General features: G+C 46.4%; 1 protein-coding gene across 3 annotated transcripts in view; it reads right to left on the reverse strand.

Moving 5' to 3' along the window:
- The window catches only part of fgf14 (fibroblast growth factor 14), a 584869-nt gene that overhangs the window by 141508 nt on the left and 421843 nt on the right, over positions 1-21518 (reverse strand). For all 3 annotated transcript variants that reach the window (XM_038818137.1, XM_038818136.1, XM_038818138.1), the window contains exon 2: positions 1483-1593. In XM_038818137.1, coding sequence (XP_038674065.1) covers positions 1483-1593 — 111 coding nt within the window. The remainder of the gene's footprint in view (positions 1-1482; positions 1594-21518) is intronic.

Below are 21518 nucleotides of genomic sequence, written 5' to 3' on the forward strand. Positions count from 1 at the left end.
TACTCCGGCGGGACCGGTATAGAATGGGCGGGACTTCGGCCCATCGCGGGCCGGAGAATTTGGGCGGCCCCAGCGCCCATTGAGTTGCGCCGGACCCCGCCATTCTCCAAGGCGGGCGGTGCGACTCACGGCGGGCCGTGGGAGGACAGCGGGGGTGGGATTCACGCCGACCCCCGGCGATTCTCCTACCCGGCGGGGGGGGGTCGGAGAATCCCCCCCCCCCCCGATTTTTCTCTCCCAAATGATGGACTCCGTCTAAAGATCCAAAATAGAGATCGTTCTCTCTGCACAGCCAGATTTAACAGCAGGAAAATCCAGTCCAGCAGAGGCCGAAGGCTAGGTCAGTTGTGCTTAAAAACCTTTTTTTAAATCCCGTGTGGGGAACTCTGTTTTAATCGCAGAAAGGCTGTCGATCATTCTGGTAGAGTTGGAAACAAATAAGAGTTACCCAGGCCTGAGGCTGTTCCCGAGAGGGAGCCTTACAGCTGGGGGTTCTGACTGAATGGTCCTGCCAGAAGGTCCTCATTAGCAATCCAACTGGTGGTTTCAATCACTCTGTGTCCTGGAAGGATAGCTTGTGGCAAAAATAACTTTGACATTGGAAACAAGGACACTCATCTTTCACTTCATATTTGAATTTCTATAATTTTACCCCTCCCTTTCTCTTTTTGTGTGTGTCTGTATTGTATGTGTTCGGGTCGAGGGTGGGATGGTAAACCGGGGTGGGGGGGCGGGGGGGGGGGGGGGGGTAGTAGATCAGCTGGCTGCTATTCCATTATAATTATTGCACGTTATAGCATGTCTTATCTCTATTTTTTTTGTTGCAGATAAACAGTTGTCGTTTTCACTTCCATACTCCGGGCCAGGATTCTCCGGCGGCAGGACTCTCCGTTTTGCCGGCGCCCGGGGGTTTCCCGACGGCACGGGGCTGCCCCACAATGGGAAACCCCGTTGACCGGCCGGCCTAACAGAGAAACCCGCCGGCGGGTCGAGGCAGAAATGTGGCGCGGCCGGGCGGAGAATCCGCCCCAGGTATCTGTAAATCATTGGAGCAGTCAAAGACCAAAGACCTCAGAAAGTTTACATGAATTATTGGTTAATTCACTTATGTGGGGACTATGGGGTCTGTGGGACTGGAATTGACTGTGCTCTAGCCCTGGATGTCATAATACGAGGAATGAGGGAAGTTCAAGGCAACTGCCCCTTCACCATCGCATGTGGAGCCGTCCCTCTTCGAGATCCTGGCACATTCACGTCATTGCCTCTCTGATCAATTGGGGGAACAATGACTGCTCTCCTCAGACACGGCTAGCTGTGTGAACCTTCCATACACGGAGCTGTCACATTCACCCAAGAGGGCAGATGGTCTAAAATTAAAAGAATTTGCAGAGCGGCTGTCATGGCTTCAGAACATATCAAATTGTTTTTATACCCAATGAAGTGCTTCAGCCAGTGTTAGATTTAAACAAAGTAAATACTTACTGGAATTTGTGCTGTCATCTTTAGTTCCGTCAACAGCTCCATCAGAGTTCATCTGCAAGTAGAAGCCTTGCCTGCAATATAACCTGGTCACTATACCCTTGAGCTGAGAATCTGAAAAACAGTCAAAGGTTCTGGTTGAGAGTCACTCCCAATGCACCAGTCTGATATTTGCATTCTCACAACAACCTCACAATTCTTCTCGAAGCTAAAGCGGCAGAATTGGTGGGAGTTAACGCTGTGGCTGAGATTTCCTTTGTAATAAACACTGGCTCTGCAGCCAGTGCTCGATGCTGTCCTCACGCCCGCCCGTCGGCAATCAGGATGTCAAGACATGGAGAGGGGGCTGGACAAATTGACCCGAATTGCACCGGGGATCAGGGACTTCAATTACGCGCAGAGGTCAAATAAAATGGGATTGATCTCCTTACAGCAGAGAGGGTTTACGGAGAGATTCATGAGGCATGTTCAAAATTATGAAAGGTTCTGATAGAGTAAATAGAAACTGCTTCCACTGGCTGGGGGTTCAGTAACTGAGGAGGGGGGGGGGGGGGGGGGGGGGGACACAGATTCAGGACCAGAGGGGACGTTAAGAATTTTTTTTGAACCACAATGACACATTGCCCCTGGAAGGACAGTGGGAGTAGTTTGACTAATAACTTTCCAAAGGGAATAGGATAAATACTGAAAAAGGAGAAAAACCTTGGGCGGGATATTCCGGCCGCGCACGCCTGGCGATGGGAGAATCCCGCCCGTGGTCACCGGTCTGTCTCGCCGGAGCGACCTTGTGGCAGGTGCGCTGGAAGAACCCAGCCCATTGGAGGGCGAGGGGGAAAGAGCCAGTCGGTCGGGTGTATTGAGGACAGCTCTTCCAAAGAGCTGCCACAGGCACAATGGGCTGAGTGGCCTCCTTCGGTTCTGTATGATTGACCCTAAAGAAGAGGTAGCAGTTCCTCTGTTTGGATTAGCTTCAGGGTGAAAGGACAAGGTCCCATTAACCTGCAATGTCTGAGCTGGGCTCGGCAGTCGCATCAATGTGTCGCATCAGGAGAAATATTGACGCAACAAATAAAGTGAACAAGTACAGCGTGCTTATACATGATCCTTACACTATTCAGTGTATTTATGAACGAATTAGACATGGGGTCTAAGCAAAAGCCATTGCTAAAAGCTCTTCTCTAAATTGTTTTAATCAACTACACTTAATTGCAATTTCAGGTACAACATTGGTACATTATTTGATAAAGAACCTGCCATGAATTAATTCATCAGTCTTTTAAATTGCTTGATAACTAGTTTCATAACATGAAATAAATCCAATTGCAGTACAGAAAGAGGGCTTTTCAATAACGTTTCAAATGCAGGAGAAGTGGAATTCCATGGGCGAGCGGGTGTGACTTGGGGAAAGTGTAGCAACCTCCCCTCAATCCCCAAATGCAGCAGCATCAGGGAAGAGGGAAACCTCGGATTGCCACATCATTAGGCAGGATCTCTGCTTCCAGAGGCAACTGGAAATTCCAGAGTATTCCCCCTCCCCTCCCCAACCCCAGGAGAGACTTCCAGTTGCATGTGGAAATCCTCTGATTTAAAAAAGAGGCGTCTTAATTCACGGCCCAGCATAATCCCCACTTCAGCCCATCTCTGCACCAGCATTTAGTTTGAAATGGAGGCAGCTTCTCTCCCACAATACCAGACAGAAACGTCTGATATCTCCCTGTCGGCATCAGATTTAAGGGGCTGGATTCTCCGATTCTGGGGCTATGACCCCCCGCCCGCGGATCAGCCCTCCCCCGACTCTGGCGGTGCTGGATTGAGTCCTCAGCCGCCACATCGAGTTCCCACGTGTCTGAGACCACACGTGTCCCCCGCAGTCAGGAACTCGGCCGGTCAGGGGCGGAGCATAGGGGTGGGGGGGCTCAGGCAACGTCCTGACGCTGTCCATAGGAGTACGCCGCTTCGGAGAGGGTGGAGCATAGTGAAAGCGGCACCGCCCCCCCGATTTGGTCGGGAACTCAGATTCTCCGGCTGGTCGCCGAACGCGGTTTTGGTGCGGCGGCCGGAGAATCCAGCCCAAGATGTTTCCGCCACACTCCCATTGGAATTACAGGAGTGTATACTGCAGAATTACGACACAGCAACAGGCCATTTAGCCCAGCTGGTCGGTGCTGTGTTAACGCTCCACATGGACCCCCCCCCACCCCCACCCTCTCTTCATCTAACTACAGCACTCCTACGGTTCGATAGAAATTCAATGCAACATTCCAATTTCAATTCTCTTTCCACATCTAGTGATACACGAAGGCAGACTTTCATCTGTTTCCATAGCGAGCAATTCCTGGAACAGGTCGTTAGTCTGTCACCAGGGCCTTACATCGAGTGTGGCTGGCCAGGAATCTCTCCCGTTCTTACCTCCCCCCCCATGGGTGTGTTTGGAAGGATTTTGCAGGTTGACGCTTAACCTGTTTGGCCGCGTTATGAACGCACCTTCCTTGGCCGTCAGGTCCTGGGGTGGGACTCAAGCCCGGAGCATCCGGCTCAGAGGCAGGGTCACGACCCACTGTGTCGCGGGACCTCATGTAACATATCAGAAGGTAATTATCTACAGTCCACAAAGGACCATAGACATCTGTCTTCTTTAAAGAGAGAGAGAGACAATTGGTTATATATGGCCTGAGGGGCACCACTCCACAAGCATGGGCAAAGTGAGGAGGCAGACCTCCATGAACATCCACAGCCAGTACGAGAATTGAACCCTAACCCTTACACTCCAACCAGCTAGCTAATTGAGCCCCACATATCTGAAGGACAGTGGACCTTTGAACCCAAAATCTCATGTTTGCGCCCAATCATTCTTACTTTTATTAGTTAGAATTGAATGGCCTGAATCTGCACTCAGAACATTCAGAATTCCAAATTTTACTTTTCCGCAGTACTTTTTGTAACAACAGCAAACTTCATCAAATTCACAAGGATTTCCAAACTGCTTTGGCTAAAAAGAGGATTTTTAATTGGAGAAACTTTTCGACCACATGATATCCAATCAAAGTGAGCCGCTGGATTTTAATATCACACATTAAAAGATGGAGAAGGAGACATCAAATTTCAATCAAAGGACAATCAACCAATTGCTAAAAACCTAGTTTTTCTGTGAGAAATTTCACTGTTGGAAGTTGCAAAACAAGTGCCTCAGAATGTCCTTTTGAAAAGTTTGATTTGATTTCTTTCATATCATCGGTACATTATGCGTATTTAAAAAAAATTTGCCAGCCATTCAGGTCGGCGCGATCTTCAGTTATGTCGATGGCACGTCCCCACCGCGGGTTTCCTGGTGGCGTAGGGTGCATTCAATAGGAAACCGCGTTGACAATGGCGGCAGCAGGAGGTACAGACGCTGGTCAATGCCAGGCCACCTCTGCCGCTATGAAACACGCAGCGGATTGCGCTGAAAATCGCGCCCAGCTTAACAAAGAAGAAAATTGAGTCAACGGCAACATCTTTGCCTGCACAATGGACAGTCAGTGCCTCCCAATCCACCAAGAGCAGACAGACCCCACCCCAAGGTACCCCCCTCACCATCACCCACCCATGTGCCTGAGCCCATCCACAATGCAAAGCCTTGGGTGGGTGTTGTGGCGGCTGAAACTACTGTCTCCCCGGTGGCACTGCCATTCAATAGAGCTGCCAACCTCTGTTGCCCAGTAACTCCTGGCAGGTGGGACATAAGCCTTTGTGGCTCTTGATTCTCGGGAAAGTCTGCTGCCCTGTCAAGTACCTAAGTAGCTCACAATGCAACAGACCTTTCCGGAAAGAGGTGGCACGGGGCTCAGAACATCTTTGCTTCCTTATTTGGAGTTAGTTGCTCTGGTCCCGTGCAGGACAATGGGACAATCTCTAGAAACGATTAAATGAAAGTGACAAATTGGATTTATATAAATTTATTCAAATCAGTGAATGAAGAATATTTTGTTTGCACTCACCCTTCATATCTACTTTACTTAATCACGTTTCTGCTACAATTTTATTATCACAATAAAAGTCAACTTTGATTAATACGGCACGCCTTGTTTCTTGTTTAAAGATGACACAAGTATAGACGTTTTAATAAGCACGAATGGGTATAAAGTAGGCTTATACCTACAATCCTACACTTCAACGAAGCCTCGAAAATTATATGAGTTTCTTAAGGATAAAACTAACCAGACTTATGGGTAATCAATCCTTTCAACATCAACTTGCGTTCACCATTTTCGTATCTTGAAAAAATTATGAATGCAATTTGGTTCAGAAGTATATAAATCCCAACTTTGGAGTAATCATCTTATTGCCAAACTATTTTAGCAACAGCACAGTTCTCTTTTTTAAATGTTAATGCCAACTAAAAGACAGTGAATCGAAGTCAAAGATGTCTAATGAAGGAAGGTGCCACATGGCTGGGACCGTAAATAATCCTACTTTCCATTTGCTGATTGGATTGTTTCTTGAAGCTGAAACAATTACAAGGAGCCTTGATCCACAGCCGGCAGATATAATCATGATGGGCTTAGTGTTGGAGTGGGTGAATGCAGTGGGTCAGGAAAACCTTCAGCCTGGGCTGTGAAATTGACTGTCTCTGGAGACATTGATATCTCTCAATCTGAATTAGTGTGTGTAATAACCTACCACCATTACCCAGCAATGAAACTCTCCCCCCCCCCCCCCCCCCCCCCCCGCTCTCCCCCAAGTTCAAAGATGGAGACTGAACCCCTGAGCAGGTGACAGGTACACTCACAAATAAATATTTCCTTTTTACAAATAGGTCAAAGCCAACTGTAATAGTCATAATGTGATGATTTGTGTGTCTATCATTTGTCCAGATACACGCAGACCACAATGAAGTCACAAACATCTCTACCATCGCACAACAGCAGGAATATATGTGATATGATGCTTCAGGTAGCACAACAAAGAGTTAAACTGAATTTAAAAATGCACACTGTCATTGCATATTGTTAATTATACATCAATACTGGTGCTAAATTTCTGTACAATTATATTGTGTGGTAGCAAGTGGAAGTAAGGTAACATTCCCAATAACAATGTATATGTTGCGTATAAAATCATAAATTCTAAAGATTAATACCATAACATATTTAGTATTCAATATTACATTTTATCATCTGCTTTATCTCTGTTTAGTTAATAAAAGATTGAGGAAAATGGCCATCAATAAAATGCATTACGAAGGATCTCAAACAAGTTTGCATTTAAAATGAAGATAGCACTGACTGAACATTATTGATGGGTACTTTTAACTTCGCCCATCATGGCAGTACGGTGGCGCAGTGGGTTAGCACTGCTGCCTCGCGACGCCGAGGCCCCAGGTTCGATCCCGGCGCTGGGTCACTGTCCGTGTGGAGTTTGCACATTCTCCCTGTGTCTGCGTGGGTCTCACCCCCACAACCCAAAGATGAGCAGGGTAGGTGGATTGGCCACACTAAATTGCCCCTTAATTGGAAAAAATTAATTGGGTACTCTAAAAAAAATTTTTTTTTAAACTTTGCCCATCATTATGCAAAGGGATGAGATCAGAAGTTGCCGAAACATTCAGCGGAATTATCCGTCAGCGAGATCCTCCAGTCCGCTGGCAGCGCACCCACGCCGTGTGTTTCCCGAAGGAGTGGGGTGGTCACAATGGCTGGCCGCCGGAACGGAGGGTCCCACTGCAGCTGGGGACGCACCGTGCAGGAAACGCAACTGGTGGACCGGAGAATCTCTCCCATATTACACTTCCATATGCACTTGGAGGGAAGATTCCTGTCTTTACTGCTTGAGTGTCAAACACCACCTGGCGAGACCACAGAAAGAGCAATCTGGTGAGAAAGACCCTACACAACCATCTGGAATTTCACTGTACAGTTCAGGAGGAGACCATTCAGTCCATCATGTCTGTGCCGGCCCTTTTAGAGAGAGCTATCCAATTAATCCCACCTCCTACTTCTCTTTCTCCCTGCCAGTATTTTTCCAATTCCTTTGTGAAAGTTGCCATTGAAGCTGCCTGCAGTGCCTTCCAGATCACAACTCACTGTGTGAAAAAAAACCTCACACCTCTCTCCTTCTGACAATTACATTAAATCTGTGACCACTGATTACCAACTCCAAAGCCGCTGGAAACTGTTTCTGCTTACTTGCTCTATCAGAATCTTTCATTTCCATTTCACTTTTTCTTAAACATCCCTGCTCGAAAGAGAACAATCCCAACTCTAATCTCTCCACATAATCAAAATTCCTCATTCTGACATTTTTCTGGTCAATACTGTTTTTCCTGCCATTCATTTAAAAGTCAGAAAAATTAGGTAGGGTGAAAAATTTCATCCAGCTCAAAGTGCTGTCATAAGAACTGGGAACAGAGGGCGGCACGGTGGCGCAGTGGGTTAGCACTGCTGCCTCACGACGCCGAGGTCCCAGGTTTGATCCCGGTTCTGGGTCGCTACCCGTGTGGAGTTTGCACATTCTCCCTGTATTTGCGTGGGTTTCGCCCCCACAACCCAAAGATGTGCAGGGTAGGTGGATTGGCCGCGCTAAATTGCCCCTTAATTGGAAAAAATGAATTGGGTACTCTAAATTTATAAAAAGAAAAAAAGCACTGGGAACAGGACTGGGCAATCCAGCCCCTCCAACCTGCTCCGTCATTCAATACGAACATGGCTGATCTCCTCTCCGCCTCAACTCCACTTTCCTGCCCGTTCTCCATAACCCTTCAACCCGTTACTAATTATAAACCTTTCTATCTCCTCCTTAAATTTACTCAAAGTCCCGGCATCCAGCACACTCTGGGGGAGCGAATTCCACAGATTCACAACCCTTTGAGAGAAGTCATTTCTCCTCATCTCTGTTTTAAATCTGCTCCCCCTTACCCTAAAACTACGACCTCATTCTAGATTGTCCCACAAGAGGAAGCATCCGCTCCACGTCTACTTTGTCAATAACTTTTATCATCTTGTATATCTCAATTAGATCGCCCCTCATTCTTCTAAACTCGAGAGAGTGTCGGCCTAAACTGCTCAATCTCTCTTCATGCGACAATCCCCTCATCTCTGGAATCAATCTAGTGAACCTCCTCTGAACTGTCTCCATTGCCATTACATCCCTCCTCAAATAAGGGGACCAAGACTGTGCACAATACTCAAGTGCAGTCTCACCAACGCCTTGTACAGTTGCAGCAACATTTTCCTACATTTATACTCCATTCCTTTAGCTACAAAGGCCAAAACTCCACAGGCTGAATGCATGCTTCGAGTGACAATTTCAGTCACATTGTGACATTTCCCGTGTAATTAACGTTGTGAGTGGGAGACAGCTATAGGCTCAGCATTTGTACGCAATCTTTTTTCCACAGGATAGGATTAACAGTGATTGATGACCTTTTAAGCAAAGCAGGTGACACGAGAGTATGGGGAAAAAATGGAACCGGTTTGCACTTGGCAAGAATTTAGTGAGATTATGGAAGTGCCTTCGACCACTGGATCTCAGACAGACAGAGAATGAAATAAATCAGTCAATTGTACCGTTGAAATGTTATTTATTGTCCAAAATCAGTAGTGCAGCAACTGCTGTCAAAAATAAGCACATCAATCCATCAAACCAACATCACTAATCATGACAACCATCCGGTTAAACTAATCTATGAGTTTCATTAATGTCCGTGATTATAGCCTGCAAAATCAATATTTTAAAATGCACTAACAGTGAGAAAAGGCCGCAAACCTCTGATGTTACAACAACATCTTGCATTTATGTAGTGTATTTAATGTTGCCAATTATGGGCCCAAATGCTTCACCAGTGTCAGCAAACGGAGTTCCACCCGCGACACGTAAGCAGCTACTAGGAGAGGTGACCTAAAGCTTGGTGAAAGAAAGAGGTTTCGAAGCAGCATCTTAAAGGAGAAGAGAGAGAGACAGAAAATTCCACAGATTAGGGCCCAGGCAGATTAATGCAGGGCTGCAAATGGGTGTGAGTGATGGAAATTGAGGCTAGAATTGGAGGAGCACAGGTGGCCAATTCACCTAACCTGCACATCTTTGGGCTGTGGGAGGAAAATGGGCAGCATGGTAGCAAGTGGTTAGCACAGTTGCTTCACAGCTCCAGGGTCCCAGGTTCGATTCCCAGCTTGGGTCACTGTTTGTGTGGAGTCTGCACGTCCTCCCCGTGTCTGCGTGGGTTTCCTCTGGGTGCTCCGGTTTCCTCCCACAGTCCAAAGATGTGCAGGTTAGGTGGATTGGCCTTAGTGTCCAAAAAGGTTGGATGGGGTTACTGGGTTAGGGAATAGAGTACAGGTGTGGGCTTAGATGGGTCCCCGTTCCAAGGGCCGGCGCAGACTCGATGGGCCGAACGGCCTCCTTCTGCACTGTAAATTCTATGAGACTGGAGCACCCATGCAGACACGGAGAGTACGTGCTGACTCCACACAGTCACCCAAGGTCAGAATCGAACCCAAGCCCCTGGTGCGGTGAGGCAGCAGTGCTAACCACTGTGTCGCCCCACAAACACTTAATAAACTCATCAGACTTTCTCTTCTCTGCTTTTCTAGAGCAGCCACAAAGTGCTTAAAATTGCTATTGGTTAATTCTATCTTGAAATAACAAATTGCCAATAAGGAAGAGAAATGTACATTAGTTCCTACTGCATAATTTCAGGATCAAGGATAGCTTAAGGAATTAAAACCTCAGATTGAACAACAATTAGAAAGAGAGAACTTTCATCAATACAACAGCTTACACGTCTTCAGGATGTCCCAACGCACTTCACATCCAAGGAAATACTTTTAAAGTGCTGTCACTGTTGAGACAATACATCAGTCAATTTGCAGACATGAAGCTCCCACATCCAGCAATCAGCTAACTGACCAGATAATACAACATTTGGGGTTTAGCCAGACCGTTATACTCATCCTAGACAAACCCTTTACATCCGAACAAAGCTATTTGATAAAGATTTGCTTTGTATAACAAGCTTTGCAGAATTTTATTTTGCTGTATGTTAAATCACCTTCAACAGGGGGAAGAGTGGCAAGGATCTGCTTTGATACTCTGCCACAGTGCTCATAATTCACAGCTGGATCCAATTCCACAGTCTTCGAGGAAATTGCTATTACTAAAAATTGCTTTCCATCAATTCAGATTCTTTTAAGAGAGGAGGAGATAAATTAAATCACTTTAAAAATCTGTTCACACCTTGGCAAGGTTTTTCAAAAAAACAAAGCCAGCTGCTATTTTTTTGCTCCTATTAATCTTGTTACAGCATTAACTTTGTATTAATTAAACAATTTACGTGGCATTTAGATAATTAGGCAGATTAATGTTTCATGCCACTAAAATCTGTCCATTTTTTTCCTGAGCGCTGGACTGCAGAGAGTGACAGCACTGTTTCCAGCACAGAATTGAGGTTATTGGTGAACTCCTCTGTCAGTTACTTCTGCAGACCACACACTCCTGTAAGTGACTGAGATTGATTTTACGCATGTCATTTGGATTATGTAACCATCTGCATTTTGCTGGAGAAATAATCTTGCTCTCATTGGGAGACTTGGTTACCGTTTCGGCCAGAAGTTCTGTTAGCTGCAGTTCATGGAGGTTCCTTTTTTTTAAAATTTAGAGTACCCAATTATTTTTTCCAATTAAGGGGCAATTTAGCGTGGCCAATCCACCACCTACTCTGCACATTTTTTGGGTTGTGGGGTGAAACCCACGCAGACACGGGGAGAATGTGCAAACTCCACGCGGACAGTGACCCAGAGCCGGGATCGAACCTGGGACCTCAGCGCCGTGAGGCAGCTGTGCTAACCACTAGGCCACCGTGCTGCCCCTGGAGGTTCCTTTTTAAAGGGATTCTGTAGACTGTTTGCCGTCCGGTTTACACATCCTTTGCTATTATTGTCTGGCTGCTGTGTCCTCCCAACCGCGTAGTCAGTAAGTTATTTTTGGAATGAAGTCAGGGTTTGTAATGTGGGAAACAGGGCAATTTATTCCCAGCAAGCTTCACAGCTCCAGGTTCCCTGGTTCGATTCCCGGCTTGGGTCACTGTGCGGAGGGAGTCTGCATGTTCCACCCATCTCTGCGTGGGTTTCCTCCGGGTGCTCTGGTTTCCTTCCACAAGTCCCGAAAGACGTGCTGTTGGGTAATTTGGACATTCTGAATTCTCCCTCTGTGTACCCGAACAGGCGCCGGAATGTGGCGACTGGGGGCTTTTCAAAGTAACTTCATTGCAGTGTTAATGGAAGCCTGCTTGTGACAATAAAGATGACTTTACTTTACATTATTAGCCCAAGATACTGGGAAGATTGCCGCTACTCTTTGAAACAGTGTGTGGCCGTGTCTGTCCTCTCAAATGGTCACACAGGATCATATGATGCTATTTGAATTTTGGCCGCTGAACCACTAACTGATTTATTTAAGTGAAGCAGGTAAGTGAAAAGTGTACAATATAAAACAGTGATTATACACTTCAGTGCTCTCCTTGAAAATAAGAACACAAAGACACTATGGCCGGGATTCCCCTGTCCCTGTTGCTAAGATCGGGAACCCCGATCGGGCAGGTAATCCCATAGCATGCCAAAATCTGGATTGGCAAATCGGTCAGGATTCTCCTGGTCCCCACAGGCCATAGCAGGTTTCCCGATTGCCCCCTGGGCATCCTGCTGGACCAGGCAAATAGCTGCCAAGGGGCGGGGGCTAAAGGGGGGGACTGGTGGAAGACTGAAGGGGCATCCTGGGGTGGGGGGGTTGAGGTGAGATGGGGAATGAGGAGGGGTGGTGAGGGAGGCGCTAACTGGGGACCTGAAGGAGGATTCTGAGGGGGGGGGGGGGTGCCTTGCCAGCGATTAGGGTGGAGTGGTAACCGTGCTGCGATCTGCGGTGGGGGCTGGGGTGGGGGTAGGGCGGCAGCAGCTAATGTGGATTTAAAAATGGTGCACCAATCTCAGAGGTGCGGGACCTGTCCGAGAGATTAGGTCCCGCCCCTCTCCAGCGTCCCATTTGAATGGGACCGAACACTGATCCAAATGCAATGGATTGGCACATCGAGGGCAAGCCTGGTGCCAGCGGAGATCAATCCCGATTCTCTGCTGGCAGGAAACTCCCAAACAGCAAATCCCAGCCTATTAATTTGGTCTTTCAATAGATTTCAATAAGAAGTCTTACAACACCATTGGCAGAGGGATTGAGTTTCGGAGCCATGAGGTCATGTTGCAGCTGTACAAAACTGGTGCGGCCGCATTTGGAGTATTGCGTGCAATTCTGGTCGCCGCATTAGAGGAAGGATGTGGAAGCATTGGAGAGGGTGCAGAGGAGATTTACCAGGATGTTGCCTGGTATGGAGGAAAGATCTTATGAGGAAATGCTGAGGGACTTGAGGCTGTTTTCATTAGAGAGAAGTAGGTTAAGAGGTGACTTAATAGAGGCAGACAAGATGATCAGAGGATTAGGTAGGGTAGACTGTGAGAACCTTTTTCCTTGGATGGTGATGTCTAGCACGAGGAGACATATCTTTAAATTGAGGGGAGATAGATATAGGACAGATGTCAGAGGTAGGTTCTTTACTCAGAAGAGTAGTAAGGGCGTGGAATGCCCTGCTTGCAACAGAAGTGGACTCACCAACATTAAGGGCATTTAAATGGTCATTGGATAAACATATGGATGATAATGGAATAGTGTAGATGGGCTTTAGAGGGGTTTCACAGGTCGGTGCAACATCGAGGGCCGAAGGGCCTGTACTGCGCTGTAATGTTCTATGTTCTAACACCAGGTTAAAGTTCAACAGGTTTGTTTCGGATCACTGGCTTTTGGAGCGCAGCTCCTTCCTCAGGTGAGTGAAGAGGTGGTTCCACAAACACATCTATAGACAAAGTCAATGATGCAAGACGATACTTTGAATGCGAGTCTTTGAAGGTAATTAAGTCTTTACAGGTCCAGAAGGAGCGACTGGAGAGAGGGGTAACCCCAGGTTAAAGAGGTGTGAATTGTCCCAAGCCAGGACAGTTGGTAGGATTGTCCCAAGCCCAGGCCAGATGGCGGGGGGGTGAATGTAATGCGACATGAATCCGAGATAGAGTTTAAAACAGATCATCAACACAGGACCCTGCCAACAACTGGGAAACTGAAAGTGTCTCTTAAATGAGAAAGAGTATAAACATCTCTGTGCAGACCCCAACCACCAATCTATCACTCGGAGACACAATCAAACATCCTTGTCACAGGCCACAGACACAACTGTGAATCAAGCACTCTCCCCAAGGCTGGTTTTGATAAATAGATTTGTCCCAAGTGGTTTCACGCTTCCTTTGTAGAATTGAGCAAGCAAGGATTCCCATCTGAAAAGGACTTTGACAATAATAAAGAACTCCATGTTTTCCTATTGCCATTCAAAGTTATGAAAGTGGTGGAAACAGGTTCAAGAGGAATTTCCTGAAGAGGAGTTGGGTAAATACTTGAAAGGCAGAAATCAGCAGGCTGATGCAGAAGAAGTGCAAGATCACAAGGACTGGGAGCAGGAGTAGTTCTTCATCCACCTAAACTTTACTTTCCCGCCCTAACCCTCATTCCCTTTGTCTCCCTCAGTGCCTATTAATCTCAGTCTTAAAAATACTCAACAACTGAATGTGGACATCTGTCTGGTTGAGAATCTCAATGATTCACAACTCTCTAAGTGCAGACATTTCTTTTAATTTCAGTCTTAAATAGTCTCCTTAGCCTGAGAGTGTGACCCCTAGTTCTAGATTCTCCAGTCAGGGGAAACAGCCCCTCAGCATCTATAAGACCATCAGACAGAGGAGCAGAATTAGGCCACTTAGCCCATTGTATCTGCTCCGCCATTCAATCATGGCTGATATTTTCTCATCCCCATTCTCCTGCCTTCTCACCGTAACCCCTGATTAATCAAGAACCTATCTATCTCTGTTTTAAAGACACTCAGTGATTTGGCCTCCACAGCCTTCTACGTCAAAGAATTCCACAGATTCACCACCCTCTGGCTGAAGAAATTCCTCCTCATCTCTGTTTTAAAAGCTTCGGTCTGAGATGGTGTCCTCTGCTTCTAGTTTTGCCGATTTAAGTTCTCGCTGCATCTTTTAAAAAAAACCAAGAAGCTTGTCTTCAAAACCACGCCATTCCTATTCTTCAAAATTCTTTGAATTTTTGCCGGTTTTAAATGCCAGTATTTCCCTGCATATAACACACATGGACTTTGCATCCTGATTTACATTGGCACAATTGACAAAGCCATACCTCAAGAAATCCTCTTCACACGGCTTTGTTTCCAATTTTTTTTCTTTGTTTAAAATAATGATTATCCAATTAGTCCCATTCCCTGTGCTCTTTAGTGAGAACATGCCTGGAGTAACGTCTTTACTAAAGGAACAATGTACTTTCTATGGAGTAGATTCACTTCGTACAGCCCCTCAGCATCTATAAGACCATCAGACAGAGGAGCAGAATTAGGCCACTCGGCCCATTGTATCTGCTCTGCCATTCAATCATGGCTGATATTTTCTCATCCCCATCCTCCTGCCTTCTCCCCATAACCCCTGTTGCCCTTATTGATCAAAAACCTATCTATCTCTGTCTTAAAGACACTCAGTGATTTGGCTTCCGCAGCCTTCTGCGGCAAGGAATTCCACAGATTCACCACCCTCTGGCTGAAGAAATTCCTCCTCATCTCTGAGATGGTGTCCTCTGCTTCTAATTTTTCCTTTTGCCGTAAAATCGCAGTAGCGGCATGCCTCATTGAGGGCAGCAAGGTGGCACAATGGTTAACACTGCTGCCTCACAGCGCCGGGGACTCAGATTCAAAACTGACCTCGGGTGAATGTGGGAGTTTGCACGTTCTCCTATGTCTGCGTGGGTTTCTTTCGGGTGCTCCGGTTTCTTCGCACAGTCCAAAGATGTGTAGGTTAGGTGGATTGTTTATGCTAAATTACCCCTTAGCGTCTAAAGGTTAGGTGGGGTTATAGGGGCAGGCCGGGGTATTGGGTCTAGGTAGGGTGTTCTTTTGGACGGTCAGTGTAGACTCGATGGGCCAAATGGCCTCCTTCTGCATTGTAACAGTTCTATGACTGTGTTTCTAAGACTGAGGAAGGATTCCTCCATTTTCTAGCTGCGAGCAAGCAAGGCAACATGACTAAAGCACTGAAGATGGATCATTTTAAACAAAGAAAACAATTAGGAAACAAAGCCGTGTGAAGAGAATTTCTTGAGGTATGGCTTTGCCAATTGTGCCAATGTAAATCAGCATGTAAAGTCCATGTGTGTTATATGTAGGGAAATACTGGCATTTAAAACCGTCAAAAATGTAAAGATTTTTGAAGAATAGGAATGGCGTGGTTTTGAAGACAAACCTCTTGATATTTTTTTTAAAGGATGCAGCGAGAACTTAAATCGTCAGCTGAAGTCCTTGGGCGAAATGTAACATTGAATGACGAAGCAAGTGAGATTGTGAGGAATAAGCGTGTTCACCTGTCGCATTAAAGGTAAGTGAAAACAGTGTGTTGCAAAGTTCGGCCAGCGTGGGTCGCGAAGGACGGCCGGTTGCTAAAGGTGGGTCACGGGAAAAAAAGTTTCAAAAATACTGCTCTAAGAAATGAGGCCACCTTTGATTCTTCTAAACTCCATAGATGTAGGTGGATTTTACTCACTCTGTCCTGACAGAGCAATCCCCGCACTCGAGGAATCAATCTAGTGAATCTACTCCATAGAAAGTACATTGCTCCTTTAGTAAAGAAACCTAAACTGCACACGTTACTCCAGGCATGTTCTCACTAAAGAGCACGGGGAATGGGACTAATTGGATAACTCTACCAAAGAACCAGCACAGGAATGAAGGACTAAATGGCCTCCTTCTCTGCTGTTCCTTACTATAATTACAATTTCCTTATCATGTTATTATTCCTTGCGCATCATGGTAGCCCAAATGGATAGTATTGTGGCTTCACAGCACCAGGGTCCAAGGTTCGATTCCCCGCTGGGTCACTGTACGGAGTTTGCACGTTCTCCCCGTGTCTGCGTGGGTTTCCTCCGGGTGCTCCGGTTTCCTCCAACAGTCCAAAGACATGCAGGTTAGGTGGATTGGCCATGCTAAATTGCCCTTAGTGACCAAAAAGATTAGGAGGTGTTATTGGGTTACAGGGATAGGGTGGAAGTGAAGTCTTAATTGGGTCGGTGCAGACTCGATGGGCTGAATGGCCTCCTCCTGCACTGTATGTTCTATGTCTACCTGGCATGCATGTTACGGCACAAAATAATTTCTGAAATAGGGCGAAACATTGAAAGTGGACAACATTGAACTGAAAGTTGAAGAAAGATTTTTTTTAAAGGTTGGGCTTTCATGACTGAAATTCAGATTGATTGATGTTTATTGAGATAAGGGATGAAAGGTCATAGAAATTCAGACAAGATGATACGATTCTAGCTGATGTTACTACTGCTCGTCATATCCCAGAGTGGAACCCCACTCAATAGATCCTATCTGTTATTTTTCGCTTAGAGACGTAGATGACAGGGTCACAAGACTGTCGATTAACTTTCAACAAAATAATCAAACACTAATTAAGCAAGATAAGATAACCGTAATACACTACTCCTTCCCCCCAGCTACCTTTCCAGATATATCTGTTTTTTAAGGATAGCACAAGTTACAAAATTTATCTTGTGCTCTAATGTTCTCAGTAGGCACACAGTCCGTATAAACCAATTGGTGAAATGTGGTCAAACACCCCATATTCTAAAACCAAGTGACAGATGCCACCCAAACAACTTCTGTGGATTTCTCCCCAGTTTCTGTGAGCTAACCAGTCTTCACTGGGACTTTGATTTCTACATCAGGGTTTTCATACTCCACTTTCGAAGCACACACTAGGAATCATCTCACAAACAAAGCTTTCGGTCAATGTCTTCACCAAGAATCATATTCCGGGATTTCAGCCTCTCCCTTTCAGTGTTCCTCTGGCCTGGATTGTCATGTCCATCCTAGCTTTCATGTGATCTCTCTGCGTGGGTGTTGGGGGGGGGGGGGGGGGGGGGGGGAGGCGGAGGGGGGGAGGGGCTGGGGACTCTCTCAAAGTGTGTTCCCGCTGGAGAGGGGATGTCAGGAATCATTTTGGGGGCCTCGGAGATGGGGACGCCATTTGGGTCTCTCGCTACACTGGGGAGTTCCAGCGAGAGGAGTGACCGACTGAACCAAACGGGCTACGTGTGGCCTTGACGCACATTTCCCATTCAGGCCCCTTATTCAATGTGACTCGCGTTGAATAGTCATGTGTTTTTCAGCACTGTGAGCGCTGGGAAACACACGGCTAAATGCGCTCGCTCGGGGACTTTGCTCCCTTTTGGGAGAATCGTGCCTCCAGTGTTCCTACCGGATCTGAATCGTGTGCGATTCACACTTCTGTTAGTTGCACTATTCGGTAAGCGAGTCAGGACAGGCAAATGGGTCAGCACTCTGCCGGCGGGAATGGAGAGCATGTCCCGGCCCAACGGGCGTTCTAACCGCTCGGGCCGGAGTTAGCGCCGAAGAACCTGGAGCAGTTTTTAAGCGCTCCACTTACCCCATACTCACTTCAGCCACCAAGGTGGCCCCCAGCAGATCTGCCCCCGAGGTCAACAGTCTGAGGTGGACCCAGAGCTCCAGGCCATTGAGAAGAGGAGGGACGTCCTCTTCCCCAGGGTGGCCACAGACTGAACCCTGCCCTTCTGAACAGCACTCGGGAGGTGGTGGCAGAGGCAGTCAGCGCTCACCAGCGCTGAACAGTGCCTGGGAGGTGGTGGCAGAAGCAGTCAGCGCTGCCAGTCTCACCAGGGGGAGACTGAGGGGTGGGGGGGTCACTGGTGAGGCCTCTGCCCTGAGGGGGGGGCAGAGAACCAGGGAGGGCTCCACAGGCCACGGTGCAGGTGTCCTCTGGGTGGGGTGAGCTCTGCTGATCCCCTGCTTCCTCTGCAATGGGGAGGTGCTTCTGAGGAGCGCCAACACTGGGAGGTGCTTCTGAGGAGCGGTGTGGCCCATGGTTGCTAAGCAACAGCCTGGTTTTTCTAAACCCTGGCATTTGCTTTGACGTCGTAAACCCTCCTTAAAATGCATCCATGGAATACAATGTTGACAAATGTGAGGTTATCCATTTTGGTAGGAATAACAGCAAAAGGGATTATTATTTAAATGATAAAATATTAAAACATGCTGCTGTGCAGAGAGACCTGGGTGTGCTAGTGCATGTGTCGCAAAAAGTTGGTTTACAGGTGCAACAGGTGATTAAGAAAGCAAATGGAATTTTGTCCTTCATTGCCAGAGGGATGGAGTTTAAGACTAGGGAGGTTATGCTGCAATTGTATAAGGTGTTAGTGAGGCCACACCTGGAATATTGTGTTCAGTTTTGGTCTCCTAACCTGAGAAAGGACGTACTGGCGCTGGAGGGTGTGCAGAGGAGATTCACTAGGTTAATCCCAGAGCTGAAGGGGTTGGATTATGAGGAGAGGTTGAGTAGACCGGGACTGTACTCGTTGGAATTTAGAAGGATGACGGGGGATCTTATAGAAACATATAAAATTATGAAGGGAATAGATAGGATAGATGCAGGCAGGTTGTTTCCACTGGTGGCTGAAAGCAGAACTAGGGGGCATAGCCTCAAAATAAGGGGAAGTAGATTTAGGACTGAGTTTAGGAGGAACTTCTTCACCCAAAGGGTTGTGAATCTATGGAATTCCTTGCCCAGTGAAGCACTTGAGGCTCCTTCATTAAATGTTTTTAAGGTAAAGATAGATAGTTTTTTGAAGAATAAAGGGATTAAGGGTTATGGTGTTCGGGCCAGAAAGTGGAGCTGAGTCCGCAAAAGATCAGCCATGATCTCATTGAATGGCGGAGCAGGCTCGAGGGGCCAGATGGCCTACTCCTGCTCCTAGTTCTTATGTTCTTATCTGAACAAAACTGATGCTATTGACCCCTTCATGCACAGAATCACAAAATAAAATGTACAAAAGTTACACCTCATTTCTAAAAGCCACAAAACAAAAATAAATTACTTAGAACTATGGCCATTTCCTGACAGCAGGTGTTTAGCAATCTGGAACCAGGTAGGTTGCACACAAACGGTCCCCTTTAAGATGCAGTGTAAGTAAGTTTAAAGGTGCCACATATTCAAGTGAACAGGTAGCGTACAACAATATATGTAGAGTGGGCACTGGTCAGCAGCTGTTGAACTGGATACTGTGTCTGGAAGGCTGTATAATGTCAGATCTAAAGATGAGCTGGCTTTTTGCAAGCAAAGTTTAAAGTTTACTCAGTTTAGCTTAAACTTAATAATGATTCCACTTCCTTCTGAGTTAGCTTTGCAGAGAATGCCGCCTCACTGGCATCTGGGATCACTGTGCTTGTTACAGTGATGTCAGGGTTGATTGATCTCCATCTGCCAATGTGAAACTTTGGTCTTTTTCCTCTCGCAGATGGACTAAACCTACCTCGTTCTCAGAAACTTAACTCAAACGAGGACCGCACTCAATACCCCGAAATAAGGTAGGGCACCTCATCCTTACTCCTTCGGAGTTTGACAAACTGCTCCTTTCTATAACCCTCTGGGCTGTCCTCCTACCTACAGCTCTGACCAAGGTCCTGGGACCCCATAATATCTCTTTATGTGACTCGGTGTCAAACTTCACTTGATAATCACTCCTGGCGGGGTGCACGAAATGCAAGTTGCTGTTGCTTTTGTTGACCCAACAACTTCAGGGATCAGGGGAAGGAAGGAGAGAAAACCGACACCAGGCGAAAGTAAGAAGGGAAAGCAGCACTTTAATAGGCAACTTAGTTGGTCCTCTAAAGGAACCAGCAGCAGTTTAAAGGGCAGCACGGTAGCACACGTGGCTACCACTGTGGCTTCACAGTGCCAGGGTCCAGGTTCGATTCCCTGCTGGGTCACTGTCTGTGCGGAGTCTGCACGTTCTCCCCGTGTCTGCGTGGGTTTCCTCCGGGTGCTCCGGTTTCCTCCCACAGTCCAAAGACTTGCAGGTTAGGTGGATTGGCCGTGATAAATTGCCCTTCGTGTCCAAAAAGGTTAGGAGGGGTTATTGGGTTGTGGGGATAGAGTGGACGTGAGGGTTTAAGTGGGTTGGTGCAGACTCGATGGGCTGAATGGTCTCCTTCTACACTGTATGTTCTATGTTCTATGAATGTATTCATGGTTGACACAAGATGCATGCATCAATATTAAAATGCCTGCCTTAGTATTGATATATGCAAGGCTTCAGATCAATAATAGCTTTCAAAATGGAATTGGATGAAGTGCTTGAAGGAGAAAATTGTCCAAGAATAAAGGGAGCGAAAATAACTGGGATGCTCTTTGAAAGAGCCGACAAAGACTCAATGGACCAAATGGCCTCTTTCTGTGACTTTAGAAACTGAAGTTGGTGAAACCACTTTCGTATAAGATGTACAAAGTGCTGTTCAATTGCCGTGCCTTATTGGCGCATGATGCTAGGATTTCCAAACGTATTTTTCACAAAATTACCATTTAAAAATGTTTTTAACTTACAATTCAATACCTAGTAAATTATATTCAATAATGCTCTGACTGAAGCATTTAATTTCTTCCCGCCCACACTGTGCCATGCTATGATTTCTATAGCCATCTCAGTCCCTCGCTTTGTGTAAAAAATAGCTGCTCGCAGGAAGCTGAATGGTGTGAATTAAACTAACACTTGTCTCAAAACATCAAACATTCTGTGCCTCCAGTTTAATTTGACGTTGTAAAATAATATTCTGCTGCAGCAAAATAATAGATCAATGAAGCTGAATGAAGCAAGCAGCCAGCATTCTACGTGGCAAGAAATCTTCTGCATTGAATGTTTCTTTAATGCACCGAAACCAATTAACTTGCTCTCATCCAACGGTGCAAGAATGTAGGAATTAAATTTGGAATTTTATTATCAATTCCCATCACCTCAATATTTACAAGTGCAATCTACCTTATTCTTTGGGACCAGAACAGCTACCAAAAAACCCCACAAATTACACCATATAAACATGTCAA

The sequence above is a fragment of the Scyliorhinus canicula genome, chromosome 14 (genome assembly GCF_902713615.1).
Source record: "Scyliorhinus canicula chromosome 14, sScyCan1.1, whole genome shotgun sequence".
NCBI lineage: Eukaryota > Metazoa > Chordata > Chondrichthyes > Carcharhiniformes > Scyliorhinidae > Scyliorhinus > Scyliorhinus canicula.